The sequence below is a fragment of the Salmo trutta genome, chromosome 1 (assembly GCF_901001165.1).
Source record: "Salmo trutta chromosome 1, fSalTru1.1, whole genome shotgun sequence".
Lineage (NCBI taxonomy): Eukaryota > Metazoa > Chordata > Actinopteri > Salmoniformes > Salmonidae > Salmo > Salmo trutta.
In genome coordinates this window covers 54883084-54910457 of record NC_042957.1, presented here as the reverse complement: position 1 = coordinate 54910457, position 27374 = coordinate 54883084, and the positions used below count along the sequence as shown (strand labels likewise).

Genomic DNA, 27374 nt, shown 5'->3' with positions numbered 1-27374 from the left:
TATTAGGCCTACCCTATTACCTGTGTATATCTGCCACGTGCCTCCTTTGTTCCTCACAATAAGGAACCTCAATTATACACGGTGAAAAAATAGCCCACTGCAACTAAATGCAGTTGTCACTTAGAGTTGTGTTGTGGCCCTCAGCTTTCTCCAAGGGTCCCTGTGGTTTGGAGGGACATATTGTCCCGTTGGAAGCATGTTGTAACCTTACTCTAGTCCCGCCCACAGACGTGAGTGAAAATACTTTTTATGCTCCACCTCTACAGTTAGGTTTGTGTAAAAAGTAAACAGCTTGGCTTGGACACTCGCTCCCACCTTATCTCCTGTGATGCACGCACAACGGTGTTGCACTATCCATGGTATCTCAGAGACAGACTCACGAAGCGAGAAGGGGAAAACAGACGTTTGGAGCTGGTTGCCTACCAGTTATGCAGTACAACAGAACGCGTAGGCCGCTTTGTTCTCAGAGGAGACAAAAAGATGACAAATGATAACCTGAATAAGCTGTTGGTATTTTGTGTATTGTTTTGCGCTCAGAAAACATCCATCGTGCATGGTGCACAAGCTTTGGAAACTAAAGGTAGGACACATTTTCCCAAATAGCCTACTTGTTTTCGTCACCTTCTGTATCACAAGTGTTTACAATTACAACGCTTATTTTCAATCATGTTATATTTTGTATTTCAACATAATATGTTTGTTTTAGATTTGGGTTAAGATAGAGACAGGTTATCAATTGTCAAAAGTTTGTTTCCTCGCACAATTTGGTGAATTTAATAGCTGTTAAAAATAGTTATAATAATCACTAATCAGCAATAGTCATTCCTCTGGAGCTGTTTGGAGACTTACTTTAAGTCTTCACCTGTGTTTACTAAATTGTCAAAACCAATAATGCCCCAACACACATTTTCCTTGTGGACTAAGACTTCCCTCCCTTGTCCACACAGTGGCTCTGCTGCTCCACGCTGAGCCAGAGAATCCAAAGTGCTTTGCTGAAGGGATGTCGGACCTCACCTGCTTCTGGGAGGAGGATGAGGAAAGGGCTGGCTCTGCTGAACAATACTCATTCATATACACATACCAGTAAGTCATGATCAGGCAAAGCGCTCAGTTAATAATTGCTGCTACGTTGTACCATATCTTCTCACCTTGTCTTGGTAGAGGGTTGCTACCTGCTATGAATGTGTTTTGAAGATTGATCACCTCAATTTTCCATTTAGCCTAGAAACTTTATACAAAGTGTAAACAATCCAAATGTCTCTCCTCCTCTGCAGGAATGAGAACAGCAGTGAGTGTGCCGTAACTGCCCTACCAGCAGCAGGCGGCAAGAGGCTGTATTTCTGCAGGTTGTCCCAGACTCAATTATTTGTGCCCCTTGACATCCGGGTGTTTCGGGACGACCTGCTGATCCACAACCGCAGTCTCTTCATTGAACTTGTCTGTGAGTTATAGAGTTTTGGTTGTGGGTAACTTTTGGGGACTATTCCATTAGTTTTTTCTCAGGATTTAGGAATGACATTTTCTTCTCATGTCTGTGTGTCAGTCCTGTTAGACCCGCCTGCCAATCTGACATTGACGAGTACAGGGATGCAGGGGCAGCTGAAGGCCAGCTGGCTGCCTCCCTCCCTCAAGTACATGGGTGACAGCATGATGTACGAGGTCAGCTACGCCATGGCAGGGAGCCACATTGGAAAGGTATGAACAACACACGCATATCAGAGGTAGAAGTTTGTTACCAAACAAGAGAAACGTTTGTTTCTTGTGTCCTTGTGAATAATGGTGCCGTTCCTTTCTTGGCCTTCGGCAGAGATGTGTCAATGACAATGCATTATCATCTCGTCTTCAGGTGGAGGAGATGTGTCAATGACAATGCATTATCATCTCGTCTTCAGGTGGAGGAGATGTGTCAATGACAATGCATTATCATCTCGTCTTCAGGTGGAGGAGATGTGTCAATGACAATGCATTATCATCTCGTCTTCAGGTGGAGGAGATGTGTCAATGACAATGCATTATCATCTCGTCTTCAGGTGGAGGAGATGTGTCAATGACAATGCATTATCATCTCGTCTTCAGGTGGAGGAGATGTGTCAATGACAATGCATTATCATCTCGTCTTCAGGTGGAGGAGGTGCAAGCCAGCTCTGAGCTCATCTTGCGTGGTCTGCAGTCAGGCACTAAGTACAAGGTGCGCATTCGTGTCAAACTGGACGGCATCAGCTACAGCGGCTTCTGGAGCGCCTGGACTGACCCGGTACTGATGGAAACAGTGCCTGGTGGTAAGCTTCTTTCTCCTGCAGCAACATTCCCACGGTCACCAAAAGAATGTGCTTGTCTCGTGAGCTAAACATCTTTGATCTATTTGTGAGGGATCCCTCCCTTGGATTTCATCCCTGGTGTAACCTTGTTGCTGTGCCATCTTATTTGCAGACTTGGACCCTCTCATCGTGTCCCTGAGTCTCATTATCTCTCTCGTCCTCACCCTGCTGTCTCTCATTGTGCTCATGTCTCATCGCAGGTCAGTTACCATAAACAACAACTTTCCAAAGTTTTTATTCTACCACTATAACTACACTCTTTAGTGATCTCCTTTGTAGAGACATCCTCAGTGATGTATTTATGGAGTAAGGCTGTACAATATTGTCCTCAGGTTCCTGTTGAAGAAGATCTGGCCAACCATTCCCACCCCTGAAAGCAAGTTCCAAGGCCTCTTTAAGGTTTATGGCGGTGACTTTCAGGTGAGACAAATAAATCCAGTATTAGTCTTCGCATCCTTGGAATATGAAACTCGGTATGAAGTACCTTGTGTAGTGTTTATTTATATCCTTTGTGTGTATCGTAGTCTGTTCATCTTGACTCAATATTAGTGCAGACTCCTGAACCTTTCTCATTTGGTTTGTCAATAGGAGTGGTTGGGCCACAGCACTGGAGGCTTATGGTTGAGGCCAGCCTACTTCTATTCCGAGGAATTCCCTGCGCCACTAGAGGTGCTCTCAGAGGTTAGCCTTGTTCCCGCCTTACCCAGCTCTGCTTTGCCGCCCAAGGCCTCAGAGGCACTTGGTGAGGAGGAGGATGAAGACAAGAAGCTAAAGAGGGTGGATTCTGCATTGATGGAGGGGTGGAGAGAAACCCCCCAGGAGCACTGGCCGATGGACCAGCTCCGGGCTATTCATCAGCACCCTGCACCCCGGACCCAGTCTTCTCTACTGGAGTCCCATGATGCCTACGTCACCCTCAATGCTCAGAACCACAGTGGGGAGGAGCCTCTGGACGACATATTGGAGGAAACCTTGCCCCTGCAGGTTCTCTTTGCCTCTGGAAGGACATCCTCTGAATCTCGATCAGATTTGGGCTCCCTCCAACAGAGCTCAGGATCGGGCCGCCTCTCGTCCCAGTCCAGTTTTGAGTACCCAAACCACACCTGGCCGCCCAAGGGCCCCGGGTACACCTACATGGCAGTGGCCGACTCAGGCGTCTCCATGGATTACAGTCCGATGAGTTCGAGTAAGATCGATGACATTGGGAAGGGAGTTATCTATACCAATGAGTACAAGAACGAGATCCCTGCACACAAAAGACCCATAGGCACGCCCATCCACTTTGCATTCTGAATTAAGGCTAAGCTATGTAACAGGCTATGAACTGAGGCTTAAAAGGTCCAATGAAGCTGAAAAACAGTTGGGATGTTTGTCCAAGGCTTCTACATTGACTCCATCTTCTTGTCAGTGGAATGTAAAAAGCCAGGATGTAGGCTACTCTCATAACTATGCGATAACAGACAAACCAAAATTTAAGCTCAAAGGCTTTGGTGAGGAAAAGTCAAAAGTATCCCTGATAAGGATTTCATAATTCTTTGGATGTCACAAGCTCATTCTCACAATATCCCTTCAATCGGAAGGCAGCTGTTTGAGAAATACATGAACTGAAACACTCTAAAGCTGATATTATAAAACACATGTAATGTGTATATTCTAAGATCACTGGATCTTGTAGGTCAATTTATAAGGTTATTTTCTATATTTTTATTGGAATAACTAGATAAAGTTGACACTTAAATTGTAAATATTGTGTTTGTCTATTGTGTATTGTACAAGAGTATCACTAAGATGTAACCATGGTCTTAACATGAATCTCCTGCGAGAATGAAGAGGTACTGTAGGATGTGCAGGAATGTGTTTAGGCAATGTGTCACATTTCAGTATGATGCTATTGTACACCTCTTGCTTGCAATGCATAGATCAACAAAGGTTGTAAAAGTCATGATGGTTCTAGTGTATGAATGTTTGTATATTTGTCTAATTGTCGCCTCATTGAATCTTACATATTATCATACATTTTGAGAGGCCATAATTGTTGAAACTGTAAATAATTAAAATGACATTTTTGGGGGTTTAAATAAACACCAGTTTGTTGAAAATGTAGGTAATTTCTCCCACCCAACAAACAAAAATTGAGATTTGGCTAAATGTATGAGCAGATTGAAAAAACGCTGTCACATTGTAAGTTGTTCCATTGGTAAAAATACAGTTGTTTACATAGGCACATGTGAATATGGCAATTCAATGTGGTAGGGCAAGCATACTCAACTCTAACCCTACGTGGTCTGGAGCCTGCTGGTTTTCTGTTCTACCTGATAATTAATTGCACACACCTGGAATCACAGGTCTAAAATCAGTCCCTGACTAGAGGGGAACAATGAAAACATGCAGATGAACTGGCTTTGAGGTCCAGAGTTTAGTTTGAGGGTGGTAGAGTATCGCAATATTTTTTTCCATGGCAAAATGAAAACACAAAGCAGATGAAACTCTTTGGTCCTTTATAAACCTGCTGTATGTAAAATATTGTGCGCTATAGTTTGGAAAATAAATAAACGTTTGGAAAATAAATAAACGTGACTCTGGATGACAACAAAATTATTTGCTTCCAACATTAAGGCTGTTTTCCTAAAGAAGATAAATCCGTTTCATGTTTTGTTTCTTTGCCAAGATAAGGATATCGTCCCGTTCCTTAGAATGTGGACAGTAGTTGAATAGCCTAGGCATTGGGGAAAAGGGTATTTGACGTCATAACAAGTGAAGTTTACAATTTCCTTATATGAGTGACCTAGATCTTAGCATAATGAGTTGAGGTTCTGATCTGTTCAGAGAAGATAAGGAGCACAATCCCCTCACAGAACACAGGTATAGAACATAGCCTAGTAAATAAGGGAAAATCTTTTAAAAACAACCAACGTGAACATTTGTTTAGAATAAAGGCTCCAATCAAACATGTTGTTTATTTTTTGTTTACTAACATTTAGAATATTAACTAGTTCCTAATTTGTCTATCTTTAAACCCTTTGCTTTTCAGTTATTTTCAGTGTTCATTTCTAAACAAACTGGTGAATGTTTCCTGACTTTTTCATTACATGTTATGATAATACTGTGATGATTACCTATACGGAACTTCTAACAATCTATCATTTCTGTAACTCAGTATCTCTTTATGGTCAACAAAAATGTCAATATAATGCCTGAAATATAACAAATGTTAATCAATTCTGATGCGCTTCCATATTAGATATCTTCACAATGTTTTTTTTTGTACTAATATGATTTAAAAATGTATGGCATTAAAGCAAATCAAATGTTATTGGTCACATACACATATTTAGCAGATGTTATTGCGGGTGTATCGAAACGCTTGTAAACTGTGTACCATGATGTTCTTGTTGTCCTTTAGTTGAGAAAAACGTGGGGAGACATTCTAATTGCCCCTGACAGCTAATATGTATAGATGGGTTGGTTGTTTAGCAATAAAACCAAAGGGTGCACAACTATGTGGCAAAATCGACGGGGTTGGCTTAGATTGTTGACAACATGTACACTATATTTCGTCTCCAATGTTTATTGAAAACATAAATGTTGTACAATGAGCACTTGTCTCAAATACAGTTACAGTTGGTGGTTAGCTAGCTAGCAAATGTTTGCCATATTAGCGTAGACGTGACATCAGTCAAAACAAGACATGGTATCAAGAACAAGATAAAACTAGCTGAAACGAGCCACTTAAGATTCCCCACATGGCAGTTTCTTGTCATTGTTGTTAGCTATCTGGCCATCCAGAATGACAACAACACAGTCTTCTGCCCCATTGAAGCGTGTGCATCCTTTTCGTGATGTTCTCTGCTGTCCCGGCTATAGCATCAGCCTAATCTTCCCTCGACAAATAATCTTAGAAAGCGCCACAGGCACAACGGTTAGACAGAAAAGTCATGTAAATGAGAGTTGAATGGTTGAATGTGAAGTCACATTGTGTACGAGAGACGACAACAGGGCAAGGGAGGAGAACAGACTCAACTTATATTGTGCCAGAGCAGTCAGGAACCGTACGATTCAGTCGGAGGAGTGGTTTAATTCACACAAAAACCTTGCTGAAAACCTTTTGTAAACACTAGTGAAAACCATTTTGTTCATTGGAAAAAAACTGTTCCCCTTGCATTTCAGTCTTTGGGAACGCAATTGTTTGATATAAGTATATGCAAAAAATGTATGTCTTTTATTTCTTCCTCGTCCACTAGTAAGTCATTTAATAGATTTCAAACCATTGTAAACTCCATTGAGCGATTGGGGCAAATGACCAGTCGCCATTCTCGAGCCAGACTTCAGTCCTCCTCATCCTTAGCAATAGGGGCTTCTGTGATCCCAACACCAGAGAGGTAAACATGCCACGTGTCCTGTGGTCCTGCTACAGCAGGGGCAGAGTTCCAGTCCCGGTCCAAGGTACACCTAACCTGAAGTAGCGGTCTAACACTGAGAGGACAGGGTCTGAGGAGTCCCCACCAGCATGCCCTTCCCACTCGGACTGGAACGAGGCTATGACCCGACAGGGGCCAGACTAGCGGCTCTCTCTTCCAAGGTCTGTGTGAGAAATGCAACTGTGTCATACAGCAGAGCAGAGACGTGTGCAGCAGAAGACTGCTCCGCCTGCTGAAGGCCACCACTCACTCCAGGCCCGCGCAGGTAGCCCTCCAGCCCATCCACGATGATCAGCGACGAAGGGGCAGCAGATCCAGAGGCTGATTCATGCACCAAGGACCTGGGGTATGAAAACGGGATTTTCTGCAATAAATTCATGCCAATAATCAGAACTGTTTGCTTAGGACTTTTCAGGAAAACATTTTCCTGAAAATGGACTTGGCAGTGGGCCCATCAGACATGTTTTGTGCTGATAAGTGATGCACATCTCTGTGACTGATTGGGGGTGCTTAGAGCAAGCGCTCTTATCTGCTTAGGAGGCAGAATAGTGAGAAGAGATAAGTATCCATCATTGGGCCTACCTCACAAACATAAAGGACTACAAATTAACTTGCTACATCTTCCAATTGAACATGGCACAAAATAAAAGTGCTTGATGTCATAAGACATTGTTAGGTCAGTGAGCTGACCAATGATTTCAATGGTGTTGTGTGTTACGTTATGTTTATCAAGGTAGTGCCAAATAACACAGATGCTGGACGCTAGTTAGGTAGTTGTTATTAAGGCCTAGTAGTATGTAAATAGCTAATTACCTTCAAATTGTCGGGGCTCAGGTTGGACATGGATTATTGTAATGATCCTGGAAGGCTCTGAATTTGAATCTGAGTGAAAAATTAGACTTTGAGCCCCAATTCAGAGGCAGCCGTCCCGGCGCAAGTATCAGCAGCGAACGGTTGACGCTACAGTCTCCGACCACCAAGGTACTGCATTTTGATGGTGCGATGATTTTGAAACCCTTCGTTTTTCCATTGTGTTGGATAAATGTCCTAAAGACATGCGTCGGCCATATATTTCTTTGGCTATCTATCTACATGTATGAACTTGGTTTATCGTTGATAAAACGTTCTGCTCAATGCGTGATCTGCAAAGAACATTTTCGTTTCCCGCCAAGTGGTGTCACTTCCTGTAAGACAACTTCCGCTAGGAATGACAACAACAGACAGCTGTTGTCAAGATGGCGGATGGCCATGGCGGAGAAGAGGGTCCCCTGGACGCTGAAGAAGCCGGGGATCAAATAAAATCAATTTTGAGACGTTGTAGAGGCCGTCCCAGGCTCACGGATTCTGACCGAGCACAAAGACGCCTCGAGTCCCGCAAGAAGTATGATGTTAGGCGAGTTTATCTTGGAGAATCTCACAAGGTTTGGAGTGAGCTTCGCCGGCGAACGAGTTTGAGTGACGCTGGACTTGCCGAGTACCTAATCCTGCTCAACTCCACGTACGGGGAGAGATACCAGCAACAATACGGAGGGTATGTTTACGAATAATACATAAAATCAGAATATCAAACTAGATAGTAACTAATATTGTTTAGCTAGCTTATCCCCTCTCTCGTCCTCTGTTAAATGTGAGTCCTTTCCCCCAGGTCACCTCCTTCAATCAATTGGGTTAGCTAGCTCGGGCTATCAACTCAATAGTGCTTAACGTTAACACAGTATCCTCATGCAATAACGTCATATTTATATTCCTGGCCGCTAGGAAGACAACCCCAGAAGTATGTACAAAAGTGATAAGAGGTAAGAAAGAACAACGTATTGTATCCGCTTACCCATGAAGAAAAGTATCCCTACATGAGGGATTGATTGATACATTTCTGTCACTGTTGATATTTATTTTATTACAGGGAAAATGGAGAGAGTGTCTAGCCTTTGTAGCATGGTGACCTGGTACCAGGATCACTCCCAGACCTGCCCACATGAACCGCAGCTCAGAGCTCTGGAACCCCAACCTGGATTCTCCACCTCTGCTATCTGGCAGTGTGATGCTGACCATTCATTTGTGCAGCACCTCTCCTCGCCACCAAGAGGGGCCAGTGAGCCTGAGATGGAGACGGAGGAGGAGGTTGATAGTGACACAAGGACAGAGGATACCAGAGGAATCATGACCAGGAGGAGGAGGAGAGAGACAGACGCCCACAGACAGCTCACTGGTAAGAGATACAGTACATTCAGATACTAATTTGGCTTTTAATTGCTCTGGGTCACATGTAATTGTATGGGAACCACTGATTTGACATAAACAAGGTAACCTGTATTTAAATGCATCTGTATTCTGTACCCTTCTCTTTCCTAGATGCAGGAGGGGATTTGGAAGTGGCCGGAGCCCCGGTGACTATGGATCAGGTGGAGCAGGCCACAGCTCTCAGCCAGCTCCCAGGGATGGAGGCCCCATCCAGGGACACTCCACTAATGGAGCATCTCTCTGAGAATCAGTCTGTCTGGGAGATGGAGGTGGTGATGGAGGCAGGCAGACAGCAAGCCCAGGAGTCTGACGACGAGGAGACAGGTTACAATCCTGTAGGGGAGGACATCAACCCAGAGGAGGAGGCGGAGTACCTGAGAAGAGATGAAGGAGTGGGTACATCACAAGATGGCTATGAGTGTGTTGTAGTGACTGCATCCTTAACTGACAGACTGGACAAAGCCAATGAGCAGGACACCACACAGACAATGGGTGACACAGTTGGTGTAGACACTCAGACCAACCTCCATCCAGTCCCAGCCTCTATGCAGGTGCCTGGGCAAGGGGAGCTGTTTGATTCTCAGACATTACAGACTGTGGGGACCACTTGTGAGATACCAGACCAGCGAGGAACTCTGGATGGTTCTCAGGTAAAAAAAAAAATACTTATTAGTCATTTGTCTTGGAATTTTATCACAATCAAGTAGTTGTCGTCCCTGAAAGCACTGCCTCTATATAGTAATATTAACACGTAGCCTATCCTATGTCCCTCTCCCTGTCATTCGTAGCTGATCATCATCACTGGCCCCAGCTACGAGGCTTTGGCATCCGAGGGCATCCAGCTCAACATGGGGGGTGGAGACGTGGAGGAGGTCACCTGCACTGTCATAGAGGGTGTGGCTTACAACCAAATGTGCCAGTCAGTGGCAGACTTTAGGACGACAGAGGAAGACTCCATCACAGGTACTGCTGGCACAGACTATTCTAGCCTTTGCTTACACCGACAGACAATGCATTAGAATATGCTGTAATTGTTGTATATGCTTATTTAATGGATACTGACATTGACAAAAATCAATGATGAATAGCTTGCTATTCCAATGGTTTGAGATATTTTTCTCTCAGGCCTGAGTGACAAGGAGTTGCTCCAGCCCAGTGTTGAGTCTCATGGCTTGGAGCCCACCTGTGAAAGGGAGCTACAGAGGGGCCTAAGCAGGTGAGTGGCCAGCATGGAGAATTATGGGGATCACATCTGTAGAGACAAACTTAGATGGACATGCCATTTTCATTCCCATCTTGACTTCCTCTGAGCACTTCTGTAGACGAACCATGGGCATCACTCCCTTTTCTATTTCAGATGTAGGAGGAGCAGACGAGGTCCTGTCATCGAGGCAGACGGAATGCTCAAGATGTTCCACTGTCCGTATGAAGGCTGTAGTCAAGTCTATGTAGCCATCAGCAGCTTTCAGGTAAATAGGCCCTTTTAGGCACTCTCCACTTCAGCTTTTGCCTTGATTTGGAACACCTTGACCTTGTAGTGCCATCAAGTTACGAATAAAGAAAATAAAAATGCACACATGTTGCTGTAACTACCATTTTATGCTGTGATTCATAATATGTACTTTTTGTTCTTTGTATGTTCCCTGCAGAACCATGTGAATCTGGTTCACAGGAAGGGGAGGACCAAGGTGTGCCCCCACCCTGGCTGTGGCAAGAAGTTCTATCTGTCTAACCACCTGCATCGCCACATGATCATCCACTCAGGTGGGCACAAACAACTCTAAATCTGGGCTATACTGATATACTGTACAGTGGTGCATGAGCTAGTAGTAATGTATTCATATTTATCCTGCTATGACATGTACTAAATAATGCAGCTTTGAATGTCAACCCATCTCTAAAGCAAATGGTTTTGACCATATGGAACTTTACTGGGTGATGCTTCACAATCGCTTCTCATCTAACCGTGCTGCCCGTGAAATGATTGCTGACCTGGTTGTTAAATCACCCGACTTTACACTGGTCTGTAGAATGGCCATGTAGAATTACCAAATACAATGGCTGTTAAATACATTGACTGCTTTCAGCATTAATGTCTAATGGGGTTTCTGAATCACTTCCAAATAAAATCTAATTGATGAGAGCCCAAATCAGCAGAGAGGCTATATGAGTTGTGAGCTGTCCTGGCGACTCAACATTACAAGCATCTGAATTCTGCGCCTCCAGACCGTGCCCAAGCCCAACTAACTTTGTCCCCTCATTTTTCAACTAAGTTTGTCGCAGATGCCGTACCCCCGCACATTGACTCGGTACCGGTACCCCCTTTATATAGCCTCGTTATTGTTTATTTAGTAAATATTTTCTTAACTCAATTTCTTGAACTGCATTGTTGGTTAAGGGCCTGTAAGTATTTCACGGTAAGGTCTACACCTGTTGTATTCGGCGCATGTGACAAATAAAATTTGATTTGATTAGAATTTTTCATCAAACTTTGTGTAGGAGTCCGAGACTTCATCTGTGAAACATGTGGGAAATCATTCAAAAGGAAGAATCACTTGGAGGTTCACCGGCGCACGCACACAGGAGAGACGCCCCTTCAGTGAGTGAAACACTTTGATCACTCAAGTTTTTACTCCCAGACAGTTTCTTTCATTTTCTCTACACATTTTTATATTTTGGTTTTGTACAATATATTCAATTTTGTCTCTCAAACAGAAATGACTACATTGCACTCCTAAAAACACTTTCTGCAGATTAGAATCATCTTACATTTTTCCCCTTCATCTCGTCTCCCTCCTCCACCCCTCTACCTCTTCTGCAGGTGTGAGATCTGTGGGTACCAGTGTCGCCAGCGAGCATCTCTCAACTGGCACATGAAGAAACACACCCCCGAGGCCCACTACAACTTCACCTGCGAACACTGTGGCAAGAGGTTTGAAAAGCTTGACAGTGTTAAGTTCCACAAGTTAAAGAGCCACCCAGACAAACAGGCAACGTAAGGCACAGTGCTGCTGGAATGTGCACTAAATATCAACTGGTCAGGGTCAGACCAGAAAGTGACTGAATCTGTCGACACGAAGAAGAAGAAGAGTGCCCATAGAGATGGGTATGCCCTTTTGGGGAAAGAGCAACTCTTTTGAATGAACATTGCTTAGTCTCGCTCACTATAATGGGCTTTAGACCCTGCTCTCAAAGCTGTGCTGGACACAGCCTTTGCAGAGCTCACAGAGGCAGCCTAGCTGTTGATATTGTACATTTCAGCACATTTGTTTACATAATGTGCTGTACGCCTCTAAACCATACTGTCTCTATATCATATTATTAACATATCCATAGATTCTCTCTTTTTTTATTCATTTTTATACACTTGTCATCCACAGTTGTAATGTACTTGTTGGGAAAAAGTTTTTTGTTGTTGTTAATGCTTGTGTTCTCTCGTCAATACATAAACTGATGCCTGCTGGTAAAATGCCAAAACTAACATAACTTACATATTCATGGGGAAATGATAATTACATCTTGAGTAGTAATTGTAACAATGTACATGGATGTAAAGGACATGTCAATGGATTCAGAATGAAGAGTTGTGTTGTCACATAAGTGGGCTGCCTACATTGAAGTAGAGAAATTTTCATTTTTGTCGTTGACCTGACCAAGGAGTAGTCTTTTTGTGTGAAAGTCTTGCATCATCTTTCAGGTCTGTCTGCTGAACTGTGTGTCTATGAACAGAGTGATGTTGTATTGTGGTTCTAAAATGGCAAATGTAGTTTTTGAAAACCTTTTTTTCTAATGATCCAAAGCAGAAACACTAATTTATAGTTATGTTCTTTTCCTGTTTTCTGTATTACTGAAATTATCAATGTAAAATATGTGAATATGACCCAAATAGATTATGTACATATTTCTGGAAGAGACATTTGTTTGAGACAAATGTAAAATAAAAAAAGGAGTACTGTATTGGAGTTTGGGATTGATGTGGCAAGGAAAGGCATAATGTGAGTGTTGTCACACTGACACACACAAGGAACTGGCAAACATTTTCAGTGCATGGTGGGATGAATATAAGACACATCAGGTATGTCACCAATGGCTATGACAAATGTTCTAAATCATTTCATTGTTGAGTAAGTCAAGGTACTTGAATGATAATGCTCTAACCTGATCATTAGACCTGAGCTAAAATCATATACTTACCACAATATTGTATTAAAGTAACTGTCCAGTGTTTCCATATTTCTATTAAATATGACCTATAGGGTAATTAATTACAATATAAGTGAAATTGTTTTACTTCCAATTTCTTTTAAGTATGTTCAAAAGCAGCTTTTCTATGTTGGAATGACATCACCCTCTGAGGAAATACAAGCATTTTTTAAACGGTCCGTTTGAGATACAAGTTTGAGGTAGGTTTTATTTAAGTGTTTTTTTTTCTCCAATTTATGCTTTGGCCACACGAGTATAGGATGAGTCAACAATGTTATTTGGGTATGAGTTAACAGAATATTAACTTTCAAAAGTTAGATTTTCAATGGACAGTTACTTTAAGGTTAATGCTGAAAAGTAGATAGGCCGTGAAATGGTCAATTCACAGAAGCTTGCGACTCCATAAGGTTCTGTTTCAACTGGTAGGATACTGTTTGATTGCTTATCATCCAAGGCGGGGAATTGAAAAATCAAAGTTCATCTGGTTATTATAGTTTATTCCAATTTACCTCCTCCAAATTCCTCCATCACTGTCACTCTTGGGTATTTTTAAAGCTCAACCCAGATTCCTGCATGATTGTGAAAGTCTACTTTTCATTAGAGGCTGTCATAGGAAGACTTTGGTCAACATCTGAGCAAATTTCTAAGCAAGAGAAACATTCCGACTGATGAATTATCCTATGTCTGCAAAACAATGACTTCAATGGAACTCACAGTCAGGTTCATTAAATCGAACATTTTCTTTAAAATCCATAGATATATTCTTTCTCTGCTTCCATACCATTCATGTCTCCAAAAGCCCACTTAAATATACAGTGATGCCACAGGTAAAAATGGGACAGAAGAATGTGCTTATGCCTGTGTGTATGTAGCTGTAACATTGCTGTGACTCCCTCAGGTGGGACTTCTACTCCACAGGGAAGTGAGCTCCTTGCCTTGAAACCTGCCTCACTCCCACCTGTTTGCCTCAGCACGCCCCCTCCCTCACTGTTTACAACCAACCTGCAGCCACCGAGAAGCACAGGAAGAGAACGAGTGAGTTTGTGTGTAGAAGAGAGAAAAACGCAGTACAGGTCACTCTCCGAGGACACAGGTAAATCAGCCAGTTTACTGACTTCCACATTCGCTCTCCATCACCCAGTGAAGGTAAGGCCCAGACTCCCTCTCTGAGTCTCAACGAAACCTGTTGTACCACTCCACTGTAGGGTAGACTATTGTAAATGAGAATAACAAGGGTTGACTCATCTGGTTGTTGAAAATGCTCCATAGAGTAGTAATTTGATGTTGTGTTTTATATTCTCCTGTAGTCAGGTGCACTGACAATTAATTATTTGTACCTCTCCTGAGACCTTGACTCAAGCCTGTAATTATTCCTCTCTATAACCAGGTTTCCATCCAACCGTTTTAGGCGAGTAAAGTAGATGTCGGATAAAAAAATGGCACAGGCCTAATGGCAACAGAACATTTTTCGGTAAACTTTCAAAATGTCGACAAAACAAAATACACTAGACAAGGTGAGACCTTTTTGTGTCGGTAAAATAAATGATGCGAGAAATGTAGGTGGAAACGCTTTTATGCGCAAATATTGATATAATGACCATCCTATCGAAGTAAATTTGGGAGTTAGGCGATGATTTGTAGTCCCCCACTACGATTTGTCGGGAAAGCATGAACTGTATTAGGTTACAGATTAAATCAATTATGATTAATTTAACAGGGTGGTGATAGTGAAAGGTGTTGATGCGCCTTCCCAATAAATATCGAGGGTCTTATTATGGTGACATGATAATCGATGCTTTGCTACCGTTTAAATATATATATTTTTTTTTAATCTCGCTCTTTTGTCCATAATAATCTCATACGTACGCTTTAGCACGTGCCAATACCAGAGTGGACACACTTACTATAGAGCCCCACAATGGAGGCGTCATAATACCCATAAAAGCTAGCGGTCAAACAGGGAAATGGTTCCAATCGTTTTTCCACCATTCATTTTTCCCCACAGGGGATTTTTAGAAACACTTTTTTCTTGCTGTGGTACTTTATGTAGCCCAAGGCACTTTTTTGTGAGAAAACCATCAGTAGAGTTGAAAATGGGATGGAAACCGATTTAACTGAGAATTTATCTGCAAAATATATGTTTATGTGCACTGTTGCACACACAGCCTTTTATCTGCAGCAAACCAATTTGATGGAAACACATCTCTGCTGGGGAAATGCGCATAGTTTTTATACACATTTTCGAATATTCAAATGAAATCTGTCGCCAATTGGATGGAAACATAGCTCATGACATCCTTTTAGATTTGTCCAGTGTTTAGAGTTTTAGCACGCTCAGCTCAGACAGAGAGTCTGACAGGGTTTGTCTCTGTGAGTGAATTACTGTGTATACTCTTTCTGACAATTATTTAGATTTGTCCTTATGGAATGGAATATTTTCATGTATTACCATTAAGCCAAAACCCCATTACTCAGGGCTCATGAGGAAACCCACCTTCAACAATGTAATTCTTCATACATTTAAAACTTTCCCATTTTGGAGTAGACTACATGTTAGGAATTTTCATTGAACCATATTAGTTAAACTGTTACATGGGATGACAGCTGACGGAGATGAAGCTTTGATAAATATGATGTATATACTTTCTTTCTTCTAGTCGTTAATTGGCATGGTTGTCAACAGACATTTGCTATCTTGATCATCATTCCGGGAAATGTTTGTCACCAGGTGTGTCCCCACCGGCTTCGTTGTGGATGAATTCATTATCCCGGTCTTCATGACTGAATACCACATTACTCCTAACATGATATCAACAAAGCTGTGCCACTCACTGTGTCATATTATTCAGCAGCTTAAAGAATACTTTCCTGAAATTCACCTGATCATTGTAGCTATTGAGTTTGTTTTTAGGTTACTCTTGTCTAAATGATGTTCTTTACATTGGGATTGTGGGTTATTTAGCTGCTTTGTGTTTCTTGCATTTTAATTTTAAAAGCATGTAAAGTCCTAAGGGCCATAGCTACTGTATATTATACTCACCTTCGTGTTGCATTTGCCTTTAAACATGGTAAATAAGTGTCAATTTTTTTTCAAAACATGAAAGGACCAACATTATGTGTCGACTCATTACAATACAGTGCCCTGAGGTTGTAATTCACTGTCTAGCTCAAAATGGCACTCCTCAACATTTCTGTTGGTGTCTTTGTACTGTGTGTTGATGGCTCCTGGCTGGGATGTTTTGTTAGTCATTTGCATGTGACTGTGGTTGTTAGCCTTGTGATGTATAACTATGGACTCCGCTGTTGCCTATGGCTTTGTGAAGGCAGAAGATGAGTGGCCACTTGCAGGAAAAACTCTGTGAATGAAAGAGGGAAAACCAATTCAGGATATGTTACTATGCGCGCTATGGCCCCTTCATATGACTAACCTGATGCTCATGGCTAAACACTGACACAGTGATAAACATCCTGACGTTTAGCATCCATCTCTCAGTACTTGTACTGTATGCCGATGTCGTTTCACTTTCTAAGTACTCTATCTGGGACCGTATAAGATAAACACACTATTATGGATACTTTAATCATAAAATCAGAAAGAAAATGACATGCATGTCAATCAGAAACTCCTTGACAGAGTTCACTGTCACACTACTGGTGCTACTGTTCTGTTATTAAGAGTACAGTACAAACTAGCTGTCGTTTAATCACTCAATCACTGTTCCCATCGTATGGGGTCATATGCAGTCAGACACACTAGGGACAGACAGTCCTAAACACACATAGTGGTAAAGGGCACCACATGGGGTCATAAAACAGGGCACGATGAGATGATCCACAGATGGTTTAACTAGCAAAACGGGACAGGACATAAACCTGCTCTGTGTGTGTGTGTGTAATGGGCTCCTGTGTTTTAATAGGCCCCTGATTGACACTGAGGGCGAGGAAGATAAAGTTCCTTACACTTTCTTTGTACAGTCTGGACAGGTGATGGACACTGTTCTCATCTGAATAGCAGACCATGTTGAACATTTTGATCGTTTTCTTGTAATTGGATGTCTTTTGCATAGAGAATTTAGTGGCTCCAGGTGGAAGAGACATCAAGTGAATTACTGTGTATACTCTTTCTGACAATTAGGCTTTGGGACTGGTCTGACTCTTGTAAAATGTTTAATCTGTTTAGGGGCCCATTTAAATGAAAATACAGTGGGACATGCTGCCTTGTCGTTGCCTTTTGGACTTTCCTTAATTCTAAAGCAAAGGCTCACTTAACTCTTGTTGGTGTTGGGAAAGTGGACTGTACAGTAAATGTCATATGACATTAGTAAAAAAAAAAGCAAGGGCGCTCTTGACTGTTCAAGGACGATATGGTGATAAGTTAAGTGGCTGGTGTTTTTCCCCACTCCTTCCTTCCTGCGTCTTACTGTAGATGACAAAGGGCTGGTTTCCTGCTAACAAGTCAGAGACCACAAACAGCATCAAGGATTGTGTAGAACTGTTAATCCGTCACCTAATTAGCCAGCCATAACAACTCATTGCAAATGACACGGAACAACTCTGTGCTAAAGTAGTAGAGAAATGTTTTGTCGCTGTTGTTTGACAGAATATATATTTGCTTCCTTAGTGACTGATTGTGTCCACAAAACCATAACCGTCACCTTCCAATATCATTCAATATGAGTCAAATGTTTTTTCAGGAGGTGTAGAAATGTTCCTGGTGTAAGTTTGCAAGATAAGATTGACCAAAACCCTCAACATACAATTTCCAAAATGTCATTGATAAATAACATAAGAAGTCCATCATTTAGCTGTTATGTTAAGATAGTACTTCCCAAATGAATTAAAGAGAACCTTTGGTCATTATGCATTCTCCTCTAAACAGGCCTATAGACAGTAGGCTACAGACATAGGCAGTAGATTTAGTTGACTTTTGACCTCTGATCTCATCTTAATGATACAGAAGTCTCATAGAATTTGTAAACATTCTCATCATTACCATAGATGATTATTCATAACAATGTTCCCTTTCTCACCCTTTTACTCTTTTTTTTTTCTTCCAGGCAGAATAATTCATCAAGAATGGGTTGCTTCGATTTTCTCAAAATCATGATGTTTGTCTTTAATGGCATCATCTTTGTAAGTTGGAGATGTTTTCATCTTTTTGAGTAAATTATTGATGATAATAGCAACGGAGTTCAGTTATGCTTCACAATAATGTATCTGCAGGCAATCAGAACACTCCTTATCTATCCTTATCACTTACCACTCCTTATCCTTATTCCTTGTCCCAGAAAAACCGAATCTAAATTGCAATGTGAAAACGTTATGAGAACATGGAACAAAAGGACAGACGTTTGTTGTGTTTTTACTCCTTTTTATGACACAGACATGTCATTTTGGACCAGATAAATAAGATTAGGCACAGAGTAGAATAGTGTGATGTGCTGCAAGGTAAATGCAGCATGAATGTCAGAGAATTTGAAGGAGCTATTAAATAAAAAAAATATTTCATTTTACTGGAAAATACCTATGTAGACATAAAAAATGATGAAAAGAGAAATGTAGAACGTATTCATACCTCTTGACATTTTGTTGTTACAGCCCGAATTCCAAATGTATTAAATAAAATAAAAAATCTCACCCATCGACACACAATACCCCATAATAACAAACTGAAAACATGCTTTTAGAAATTTGACAATTTATTGAAAATGAAATACAGAAATATCTAATTTACATACACTACCATTCAAAAGTTTGGGATCACTTAGAAATGTCCTTGTATTTGAAAGAAAAGCACTTTTTTGTCCATTTAAAATAACATCAAATTGATCAGAAATACAGTGTAGACGTTGTAAATGACTATTGTAGCTGGAAACGGCTGGTTTTTAATGGAATATCTACATAGGCATGCAGAGGCCCATTATCAGCAACCATCCCGCCTGTGTTCCAATGGCACGTTGTGTTAGCTAATCCAAGTTTATCATTTTAAAAGGCTAATTGATCATTTGAAAACCCTTTTTGCAATTATTTCAGCACAGCTGAAAACTGTTCTAATTTAAAGAAGCAATCAACTGGCTTTCTTTAGACTAGTTGAGTATCTGGAGCATCAGCATTTATGGGTTCGATTACAGGCTCAAAATGGCCAGAAACAAAGAACTTTCTTCTGAAAGTTGTCAGTTTTTTCTTGTTCTGGGAAATGAAGGCTATTCCGTGTGAGAAATTGCCAAGAATCTGAAGATCTTGTACAACGCTGTGTACTACTCCCTTCACAGAAGACAGCGCTTTGTTCCTGGCCATTTTGAGCCTGTAATGGAACCCACAAATGCTGATGCTCCAGATACTCAACTAGTCTAAAGAAGGCCAGTTTGATAGCTTCTTTAATCAGCACAACAGTTTTCAGCTGTGCTAACATAATTGCCAAAGGGTTTTCTAATGATCAATTAGCCTTTTAAAATGATAAACTTGGATTAGCTAACACAATGTGCCATTGGAGCACAGGAGTGATGGTTGCTGATAATTGGCCTTTGTACACCTATGTAGATATTCCATTAAAAAATCTGCCGTTTCCAGCTACAATAGTCATTTATAACATTAACGTATACACTGTATTTCTGATCAATTTGATGTTATTTTAATGGACAAAAAATGTGCTTTAATTTAAAAAACAAGGACATTTCTAAGTGACCCCAAACTTTTGAACGGTAGTGTAAGTATTCACGCCCCTTTGCTATGAGACTCCAAATTGAGCCCAGGTGCATCCAATTTCCATTGATCATCCTTGAGAGGTCGCTACAATTTGATTGGAGTCCACCTGTGGCAAATTAAATTGTTTGGACAAGATGTACAGTCGTGGCCAAAAGTTTTGAGAATGGCACAAATATTAATTTTCACAAAGTCTGCTGCCTGAGTTTGTATGATGGCAATTTGCATATACTCCAGAATGTTATGAAGAGTGATCAGATGAATTGCAATTAATTGCAAAGTCCCTCTTTCCTATGCAAATGAACTGAATCCCCCAAAAAACATTTCCACTGCATTTCAGCCCTGCCACAAAAGGACCAGCTGACATCATGTCAGTGATTCTCTCGTTAACACAGGTGTGAGTGTTGACAAGGACAAGGCTGGAGATCACTCTGTCATGCTGATTGAGTTTGAATAACAGACTGGAAGCTTCAAAAGGAGGGTGGTGCTTGGAATCATTGTTCTTCCTCTGTCAATCATGGTTACCTGCAAGGAAACATGTGCCGTCATCATTGCTTTGCACAAAAAGGCTTCATAGGCAAGGATATTGCTGCCAGTAAGATTGCACCTAAATCAACCATTTATCGGATCATCAAGAACTTCAAGGAGAGCAGTTCAATTGTTGTGAAGGGCTTCAGGGCACCCAAGAAAGTCCAGCAAGCGCCAGGACCGTCTCCTAAAGTTGATTCAGCTGCGGGATCTGGGAAACACCAGTGCAGAGCTTGCTTAGGAATGGCAGCAGGCAGGTGTGAGTGCATCTGCATGCACAGTGAGGCGAAGACTTTTGGAGGATAGCCTGGTGTCAAGAAGTGCAGCAAAGAAGCCACTTCTCTCCAGGAAAAACATCAGGGACAGACTGATATTCTGCAAAAGGTACAGGGATTGGACTGCTGAGGACTGGGTTAAAGTCATTTTCTCAGGTGAATACCCTTTCCGATTGTTTGGGGCATCCGGAAAAAAGCTTGTCCGGAGAAGACAAGGTGAGCGCTACCATGACAACAGTAAAGTGTCATGCCAACAGTGAAGCATCCTGAGACCATTCATGTGTGGAGTTGCTTCTCAGCCAAGGGAGTGGGCTCACTCACAATTTTGCCTAAGAACACAGCCATGAATAAAGAATGGTACCAACACATCCTACGAGAGCAACTTCTCCCAACCATCCAGGAACAGTTTGGTGACGAACAATGCATTTTCCAGCATGATGGAGCACCTTGCCATAAGGCAAAAGTAATAACTAAGTGGCTCGTGGAACAAAACATTGATATTTTGGGTCCTTGGCCAGGAAACTCCCCAGACCTTAATCCCATTGAGAACTTGTGGTCAATCCTCAAGAGGCGGGTGGACAAACAAAAACCCACAAATTCTGACAAACTCCAAGCATTGATTATGCAAGAATGGGCTGCCATCAGTCAGGATGTGGCACAGAAGTTAATTGACAGCATGCCAGGGTGGAATGCAGAGGTCTTGAAAAAGAAGGGTCAACACTGCAAATATTGACTCTTTGCATTAACTTCATGTAATTGTCAAAAGCCTTTGACACTTATGAAATGCTTGTAATTATACTTCAGTATTCCATAGTAACATCTGACAAAAATTTCTAAAAAGACACTGAAGCAGCAAACTTTGTGAAAATTAATATTTGTGTCATTCTCAAAACTTTTGGCCATGACTGTAGGAAGAAACACAGTTGTCTATATAAGGTCCCCCCGTTAACAGTATATGTCAGAGCATTAACCTTACCATGAAGTCCAAGGAACTCTCTGAGATAGATGCATCATCACAAGTCTATCTGGGGAAGGGTATAAAACAATTTCAAGACTGTTGAAAGTTTCCAAGAGCACAGTGGTCTTCATAAATATGGGACTACTCAGACTCTGCCCAGAGCTGGCCGTCCGACCAAAATTAACAACCGGGTAAGGACCTTGGTCAGGGAGGTGACCAAGAACCCAATGACCACTCTGACAGAACTACAGTGTTCCTTGGCTGAGAACCTGCCAGAGGGATAAGTCTCTACAGCACTTCACCAATCTGGGCTTTATGGGAGAGTGGCCAAACAGAAGCCACTCCTGAGAAAAAGGCACATGACAGCACGCCTGGAGTGAAAGACCCTGAGATCATAAGGCAAAAGATTCTGTGTTCTGATGAGACAAAAATGTATTTATTTGGCCTGAATGCAAAGCGCTATGTCTGGAGAAAGCCAGGCACAGCTCATCACCTATCTAACGCCATCTCTACCGTGAAGCATGGTGGTGGAAGCATTATGCTATGCGGATTCTTTTCTGCGGCAGGGACTGGGAGACTGGTAAGGATAGAGGGAACAATGAAAGGAGCCTAATACAGGCAAATCCTTAATGAGAACCTGCTGCTTCAGATGTGCAAACGACCTTAGACTGGGGTGAAGATTTACCTTCCAACAGTACCATGACCCCAAGCATACATCCAAAGCAACGCTGCGTTGAATATGAAGAATAGAATATATGAAAGTCCTAAAGTGGCCCAGCCAAAGTATTGACTCAAGTGTGTGAATACTTATGTACAGTAAATGGGATTTCTGTATGTAGATGGGTGAGGGGAAAAATCAATTTAATCCATTTTGAATTCCGGCTGTAACAAAACCAAATGTGGAATAAGTCAAGGGCCATGAATACTTTCAGAAGGCACTATATGTGCATGTTAGGTAAGACACAAAGGGCAGCAGTTGATGTGGTCTTCATTGAATTAATGGAAACCACCCAACAATGCTATGCTCTCTTCCCCCAGTTGGCGGGCGCTGCCATCCTGGGCGTGGGGATCTGGGTGAAGGTGGACAGCGGCTCGCTCCTGGGGTTCCTCAAGGGTATAAAAGACGCTCCGGCGGAGATGAAACAGATCCTAAACGTGGGATACCTGTTGATTGCTGTGGGGGCAGTGCTGCTGATCGTAGGTTTCCTGGGCTGCTGTGGCGCCATGAAGGAGAGCAGGTGTATGCTACTCATGGTAGGTCACCTCAAACATGAGCTATTCAGTATACAGTGGGGGGAAAAAGTATTTGATCCCCTGCTGATTTTGTACGTTTGCCCACTTACAAAGAAATGATCAGTCTATAATTTTAATAGTAGGTTTATTTGAACAGTGAGAGACAGAATAAGAACAAAAAAATCCAGAAAAATATCAAATAAAAATCCGCTATTAAAGAGGAGCAACTTCATGACCACTGAAGTTGGTTATGATGCCAAACTGCAGTCGGGTCAAGACCCTGGTAAGGACGACGAGCATGCAGACGAGCTTCCCTGAGACAGTTTGTGAAGAAATCCTTTGGTTGTGCAAACCCACAGTTTCATCAGCTGTCTGGGTGGCTGGTCTTAGACAATCCCGCAGGTAAAGAAGCCAGATGTGGAGGTCCTGGACTGGCGTGGTTACACGTTTTCTACGGTTGTGAGACCGTTTGGACCTACTCCCAAATCCTCTAAAACGACGATGTAGGCGGCTTATGGTAGAGAAATGAACATTACATTCTCTGGCAACAGTTCTGGTGGGCATTCCTGCAGTCAGCATGCCAATTTCATGTTCCCTCAACTTGAGACATCTGTGGCATTGTGTTGTGTGACAACTGTACATTTTTAGAGTGGCTTTTTATTGTCCACAGCACAAGGTGCACCTGTGTAATGATCATGCTGTTTAATCAGCTTCTTGATATGCCACACCTGTCAGGTGGATGGATTCTCTTGGCAAAGGAGAAATGCTTACTAACAGGGATGTAAACAAATTTCTGCACAAAATTTGAGCCAAATAAGCTTTTTGACATATGGAACATTTCTGGGATCTTTTTTATTTCAGCTCATGAAACATGGGACCAAAACTTTACATGTTGTGTTTTATAGTTTTGTTCAGTATAATTGAAATGTGTGTAAATGCACTGTAATCGGTTTTCTCAGTCCAACCACTCAATCTCTCTTTCTTATTGTCTCCTTTTCCTCTCTTTCTAGTTCTTTGTGATTGTGTTGGTGTTGTTCATTGCAGAGGTGGCTGGAGCAGTGGTTATCCTGGTGTTTAAACCCTTGGTAAGCGTACATAGAGCCCATTCACTCTCCTCATATTGCTAAAGTGGGTTAAAGACTGTCTGTGGAGAATTTGATGAAAAGACTACAATCTTAGCACCTTTTTTTCTATCTAAAAGGCTTCTTTGGCTGTCCCTATAGGAGAACCCTTTGAAGAACCCCTTTTGGTTCGCGGTAAAACCCTTTTGGTTCCAGGTAGAACTCTTTTGGGTTCCATGAGAACCCTTTCCACAGAGGGTTCAACATAGAACCCAAAAGGGTTCTACCTGGAACAAAAATAGTTCTCCTATGGGGACAGCTGAAGAACCCTTTTGGAACCCTTTTTTCTAAGAGTGTGTGATTTGTGTTATGTCTTTCAGGTAGGTCAGTTGATTGAGAAACTGGGCACCAAAGTGGTTCAGAACATTAGGAAGGACTATGGAGAAAATTCAGACGTCACCGCTCTCTGGAATGCTACTATGGATACGGTACTTTACAATATCCTGCCGGCCTGTTTTAATACCTTGGAAATAAGATGTTAGGCCTACAAATAATGTCTCAAATAACATTGTCATTTATATGCGCTTGTGTATTAGAAATCTTATTCAGTTTTGTCAACACAATTGTTCTAATAAGATCTGTCTCTGTGTCCACTCTAGCTAAAGTGCTGTGGGTTCTACAATTATACAGACTTCACCAACTCTCCATTTGAAAAATACACCCATCTCTATCCTCAACAGTGCTGCCACAGTGCTGTTTTCAGCTCTTGTGATGATACAAGTGCTGTATGTTAAGTTCATGTTTTAAGTATCCCTAGATTTATTTTATTACGGTGATATCACTGTTATTAGTACTCCTGCGCAGTAGTATAACTGTTGATGGAACTGGCCTGAGTATAATGGTGACGATGTACGGTGAAGTAAACGTTGTTAAACTGGAACCTAGTCGTTGTGTCATTTTGAGTTAACACTGTAGTCAGTGCGGGTCCAAACTTGGTACGAGCTCTGAACTCATCACCTCAACAAGTTAATCACACTCCATCCATACTCAAACTCATCAATGGAATGCCCATTTGAGAATGTAACACACTTTACAGTTGGACACCCAGTGGCCTCACCTGTCTAAATAACTGTATTACATTTGTGTGTCCCCACAGACAATCACCGGCTGCTTCCCAAAGCTTATGAAACTGATTGATGAAAACACTATTGTCATTGTGGCAGTGGCATTGGGAATCGCTGCCCTTGAGGTACTGTTGACTCCTTCCCTCCCTCTGTCTATTTCAAGGTCACATTCTCTTTTGTTTTGAAATACCACAAATGTAAATTTAGACGCTTTGATGCAAATTCAACAGAAATAATGTGATGTTGTGTTCAGTTGTGTACAGTGGGCTTTGTTCAAAACTTTAGCATAACCAAAGCATTTATTTACTGTTCCTGTTTCCCTAGATATTGGCGATGGTTGTCTCCATGACTTTGTACTGCATAATAAGCTCAAAGAGTGACTGACTGAAAACCAATGGAGAGAGGGTCATAGAGACATCTGCCTGGATGGCATCTCTGGACCCTCCTTAGGACAACTCTAGGGATGGACGCATAAGAATCTCTGAAATCACCAAGGCTGAAGAGAAATCTAAGGAAGCTTTGTGATAAGGAGAGGCGCCCCACCACTGAGCCAGTTTAAATTAAATCCTGTACGAGATTATTGGATATGTGAAAATGTCTATTTGTATTGAAATCTTTTATTGTATACATATTTCACCTGAAAATGATGCTGTCTTACATTTAGATTGAAGCAATACATTGCGTCCTAATTCCATTCCACTTTGCACAGTATCATCAAGGTTTATATTAAAATAACTATCAATTCACTGTCAGGAAATATGTGTCACTTTTTATAATTTTATTAATAGATTTTCTACAGATGCTACATGCTCTGGAGAATGAATAAAAAGTTTGCAACTTGCAAAGCTCTGAAAATAAGTTTCATTGATTTATTGCATTGTAACTATTGTATAAAGGCAATGTTTTTAAAATACATTTAACTCACATTTTGGTATCAAAGGCACACATCTTTCCTGGTCCAAGTTCTCTCTAAAATAGTTCAATCTGTGTGGTGTCCATCTGCTGTTGAAAATTCTTTCTTTAGTGTCTTCAGAAAGGATGCAAAACGGAGATTCACCACAACAGAGTTACTAAACCCAGAGGCGCAACATCGCGAGACTTCGGGGAACGCTAGCGAAACAGACAACCGACCAGGTCGGGGTTTGTGGTTTAAAAAGTTAATGAGAGAAGTGAAATATAAGGGCACAACGTAGATTCGAGGCAATGTCTTAACCTCTCTAGGGTAGGGGGCAGTATTTTCACAGCCAGATGAAAAATGTACCCAAATTAAACGGCCTACTACTCGGGCCCAGGAACTAGAATATGCATATTATTAGTAGATTTGGATAGAAAACACTCTGAAGTTTCTAAAACTGTTTGAATGATGTCTGTGAGTATAATAGAACTCATATGGCAGGCAAAAACCTGAAGAATCTAACCAGGAAGTGAGAATTCTGGTGCTTGTAGTCCTTTCAAGTCATTGCCTATCGAACACACAGTGACTTAGGGTTCATTTTGCACTTCCTAAGGCTTCCACTAGATGTCAACAGTCTTTAGAAAGTTGTTTGAGGCGTCTATGATGAACAGAGAGCGAACAGAGGAAGTTGGAAGTTGATGACTCAGGAAGGTACTGGCGTTCAGTGGAACGCATTCACGTGAGAGTTAGTTGTGTTCCAAAACGTTTTTCAAGACATTGCAATCGTCCGGTTGGAATATTATTGAAGTTCTAAGTGATGAAGGCCCTAAAGATTGATGCTATACAACGTTTGACATGTTTGAACGAACATAAATATAACTTTTTTTACTTTTCGTCGTGACATTTTCCACACGCTTCCTACACTTGGAGTAGTTTACTGAACGCGCTAACAACAAGGAGCTATTTGGACATAAATTATGGACTTTATAGAACAAAGCAACATTTATTGTGGACCTGGGTGTCTTGTTTTGTACAAAATAAGAAAACGCAGTACTACCGGATATTTCTTAACGTAGCTCTTTATTAGCTAGCTACAACTGGCATGTTCACCTATCTCCAACCATGATCAACTGACCATGACCTAACCATCTGGGTGGTCTTAACCAATCATAACACAGTATGATACGGCGGTAAAATGCATCCAATTATAATTCAGTATGTTTACACATGAATATTACATCCCCCTTCTTTTAAACAAAATAAAATGTTTACATATTCTAAGCTATTCTTTTGAAAACATGCTCTGCAGTTTGAACTCAAGGTAAGTAACCATTTATATTGCATACTACACCAACTGAATCAACAGACTCTGAACCAATGATCCAACATACTGTTACTTTCCGAATAAGGGATTCTCA

General features: G+C 41.5%; 3 protein-coding genes and 1 long non-coding RNA gene across 6 annotated transcripts; 3 read left to right on the top strand and 1 right to left on the bottom strand.

Annotated features, from left to right (window-relative positions):
- Positions 1-275: 275 nt before the first annotated feature.
- Positions 276-5631, top strand: LOC115201064 (erythropoietin receptor). Its single transcript, XM_029764298.1, has 8 exons — positions 276-580; positions 948-1083; positions 1275-1441; positions 1544-1695; positions 2123-2279; positions 2431-2518; positions 2651-2738; positions 2907-5631. Exons 1-8 carry the CDS (start codon positions 481-483, stop codon positions 3609-3611), a joined length of 1593 nt encoding a protein of 530 aa, XP_029620158.1. The 5' UTR covers positions 276-480; the 3' UTR covers positions 3612-5631.
- A 518-nt stretch (positions 5632-6149) lies between these two features.
- Positions 6150-7986, bottom strand: LOC115201057 (uncharacterized). The gene is made up of 2 exons (XR_003879675.1): positions 7550-7986; positions 6150-7077 (listed from the first exon to the last, which is right to left on the bottom strand). It is a non-coding gene; the product is annotated as an uncharacterized LOC115201057 (long non-coding RNA).
- Positions 7940-12934, top strand: LOC115201050 (zinc finger protein 653). Its single transcript, XM_029764280.1, has 10 exons — positions 7940-8267; positions 8495-8532; positions 8640-8945; positions 9089-9627; positions 9766-9940; positions 10103-10193; positions 10335-10446; positions 10627-10741; positions 11477-11576; positions 11799-12934. Exons 1-10 carry the CDS (start codon positions 7972-7974, stop codon positions 11974-11976), a joined length of 1950 nt encoding a protein of 649 aa, XP_029620140.1. The 5' UTR covers positions 7940-7971; the 3' UTR covers positions 11977-12934.
- A 1201-nt stretch (positions 12935-14135) lies between these two features.
- On the top strand, positions 14136-25902 carry LOC115201034 (tetraspanin-1). Of its 3 annotated transcripts, none has more exons than XM_029764269.1 (8): positions 14136-14215; positions 18238-18313; positions 22682-22897; positions 23887-23961; positions 24318-24425; positions 24597-24722; positions 25094-25186; positions 25386-25902. In XM_029764269.1, the coding sequence occupies exons 2-8, from the start codon at positions 18257-18259 to the stop codon at positions 25443-25445; spliced, it is 735 nt and encodes a 244-aa protein (XP_029620129.1). In that variant the 5' UTR covers positions 14136-14215; positions 18238-18256; the 3' UTR covers positions 25446-25902. The 3 variants fall into 3 exon arrangements, with proteins under 3 accessions (XP_029620129.1, XP_029620112.1, XP_029620120.1); XM_029764252.1 differs by having other exon boundaries at positions 14152-14273; XM_029764260.1 differs by having other exon boundaries at positions 14152-14326.
- The last annotated feature ends 1472 nt before the right edge of the window (positions 25903-27374 follow it).

What these genes read in the sequence shown, in the direction of transcription:
- LOC115201064 (XM_029764298.1), top strand. Translation starts at nt 481, where the DNA reads ATGACAAATGATAACCTGAATAAGCTGTTGGTATTTTGTGTATTGTTT. An exon ending in ACAAGCTTTGGAAACTAAAG is followed by an intron (nt 581 to 947) that starts GTAGGACACATT and finishes TTGTCCACACAG; the next exon opens with TGGCTCTGCTGCTCCACGCT. An exon ending in TCTCTTCATTGAACTTGTCT is followed by an intron (nt 1,442 to 1,543) that starts GTGAGTTATAGA and finishes TCTGTGTGTCAG; the next exon opens with TCCTGTTAGACCCGCCTGCC.
- LOC115201050 (XM_029764280.1), top strand. Translation starts at nt 7,972, where the DNA reads ATGGCGGATGGCCATGGCGGAGAAGAGGGTCCCCTGGACGCTGAAGAA. An exon ending in GAACTCTGGATGGTTCTCAG is followed by an intron (nt 9,628 to 9,765) that starts GTAAAAAAAAAA and finishes TGTCATTCGTAG; the next exon opens with CTGATCATCATCACTGGCCC. An exon ending in ACAGGAGAGACGCCCCTTCA is followed by an intron (nt 11,577 to 11,798) that starts GTGAGTGAAACA and finishes CCTCTTCTGCAG; the next exon opens with GTGTGAGATCTGTGGGTACC.
- LOC115201034 (XM_029764269.1), top strand. Translation starts at nt 18,257, where the DNA reads ATGGGTTGCTTCGATTTTCTCAAAATCATGATGTTTGTCTTTAATGGC. An exon ending in TCTTTAATGGCATCATCTTT is followed by an intron (nt 18,314 to 22,681) that starts GTAAGTTGGAGA and finishes CTCTTCCCCCAG; the next exon opens with TTGGCGGGCGCTGCCATCCT. An exon ending in TGGGAATCGCTGCCCTTGAG is followed by an intron (nt 25,187 to 25,385) that starts GTACTGTTGACT and finishes CTGTTTCCCTAG; the next exon opens with ATATTGGCGATGGTTGTCTC.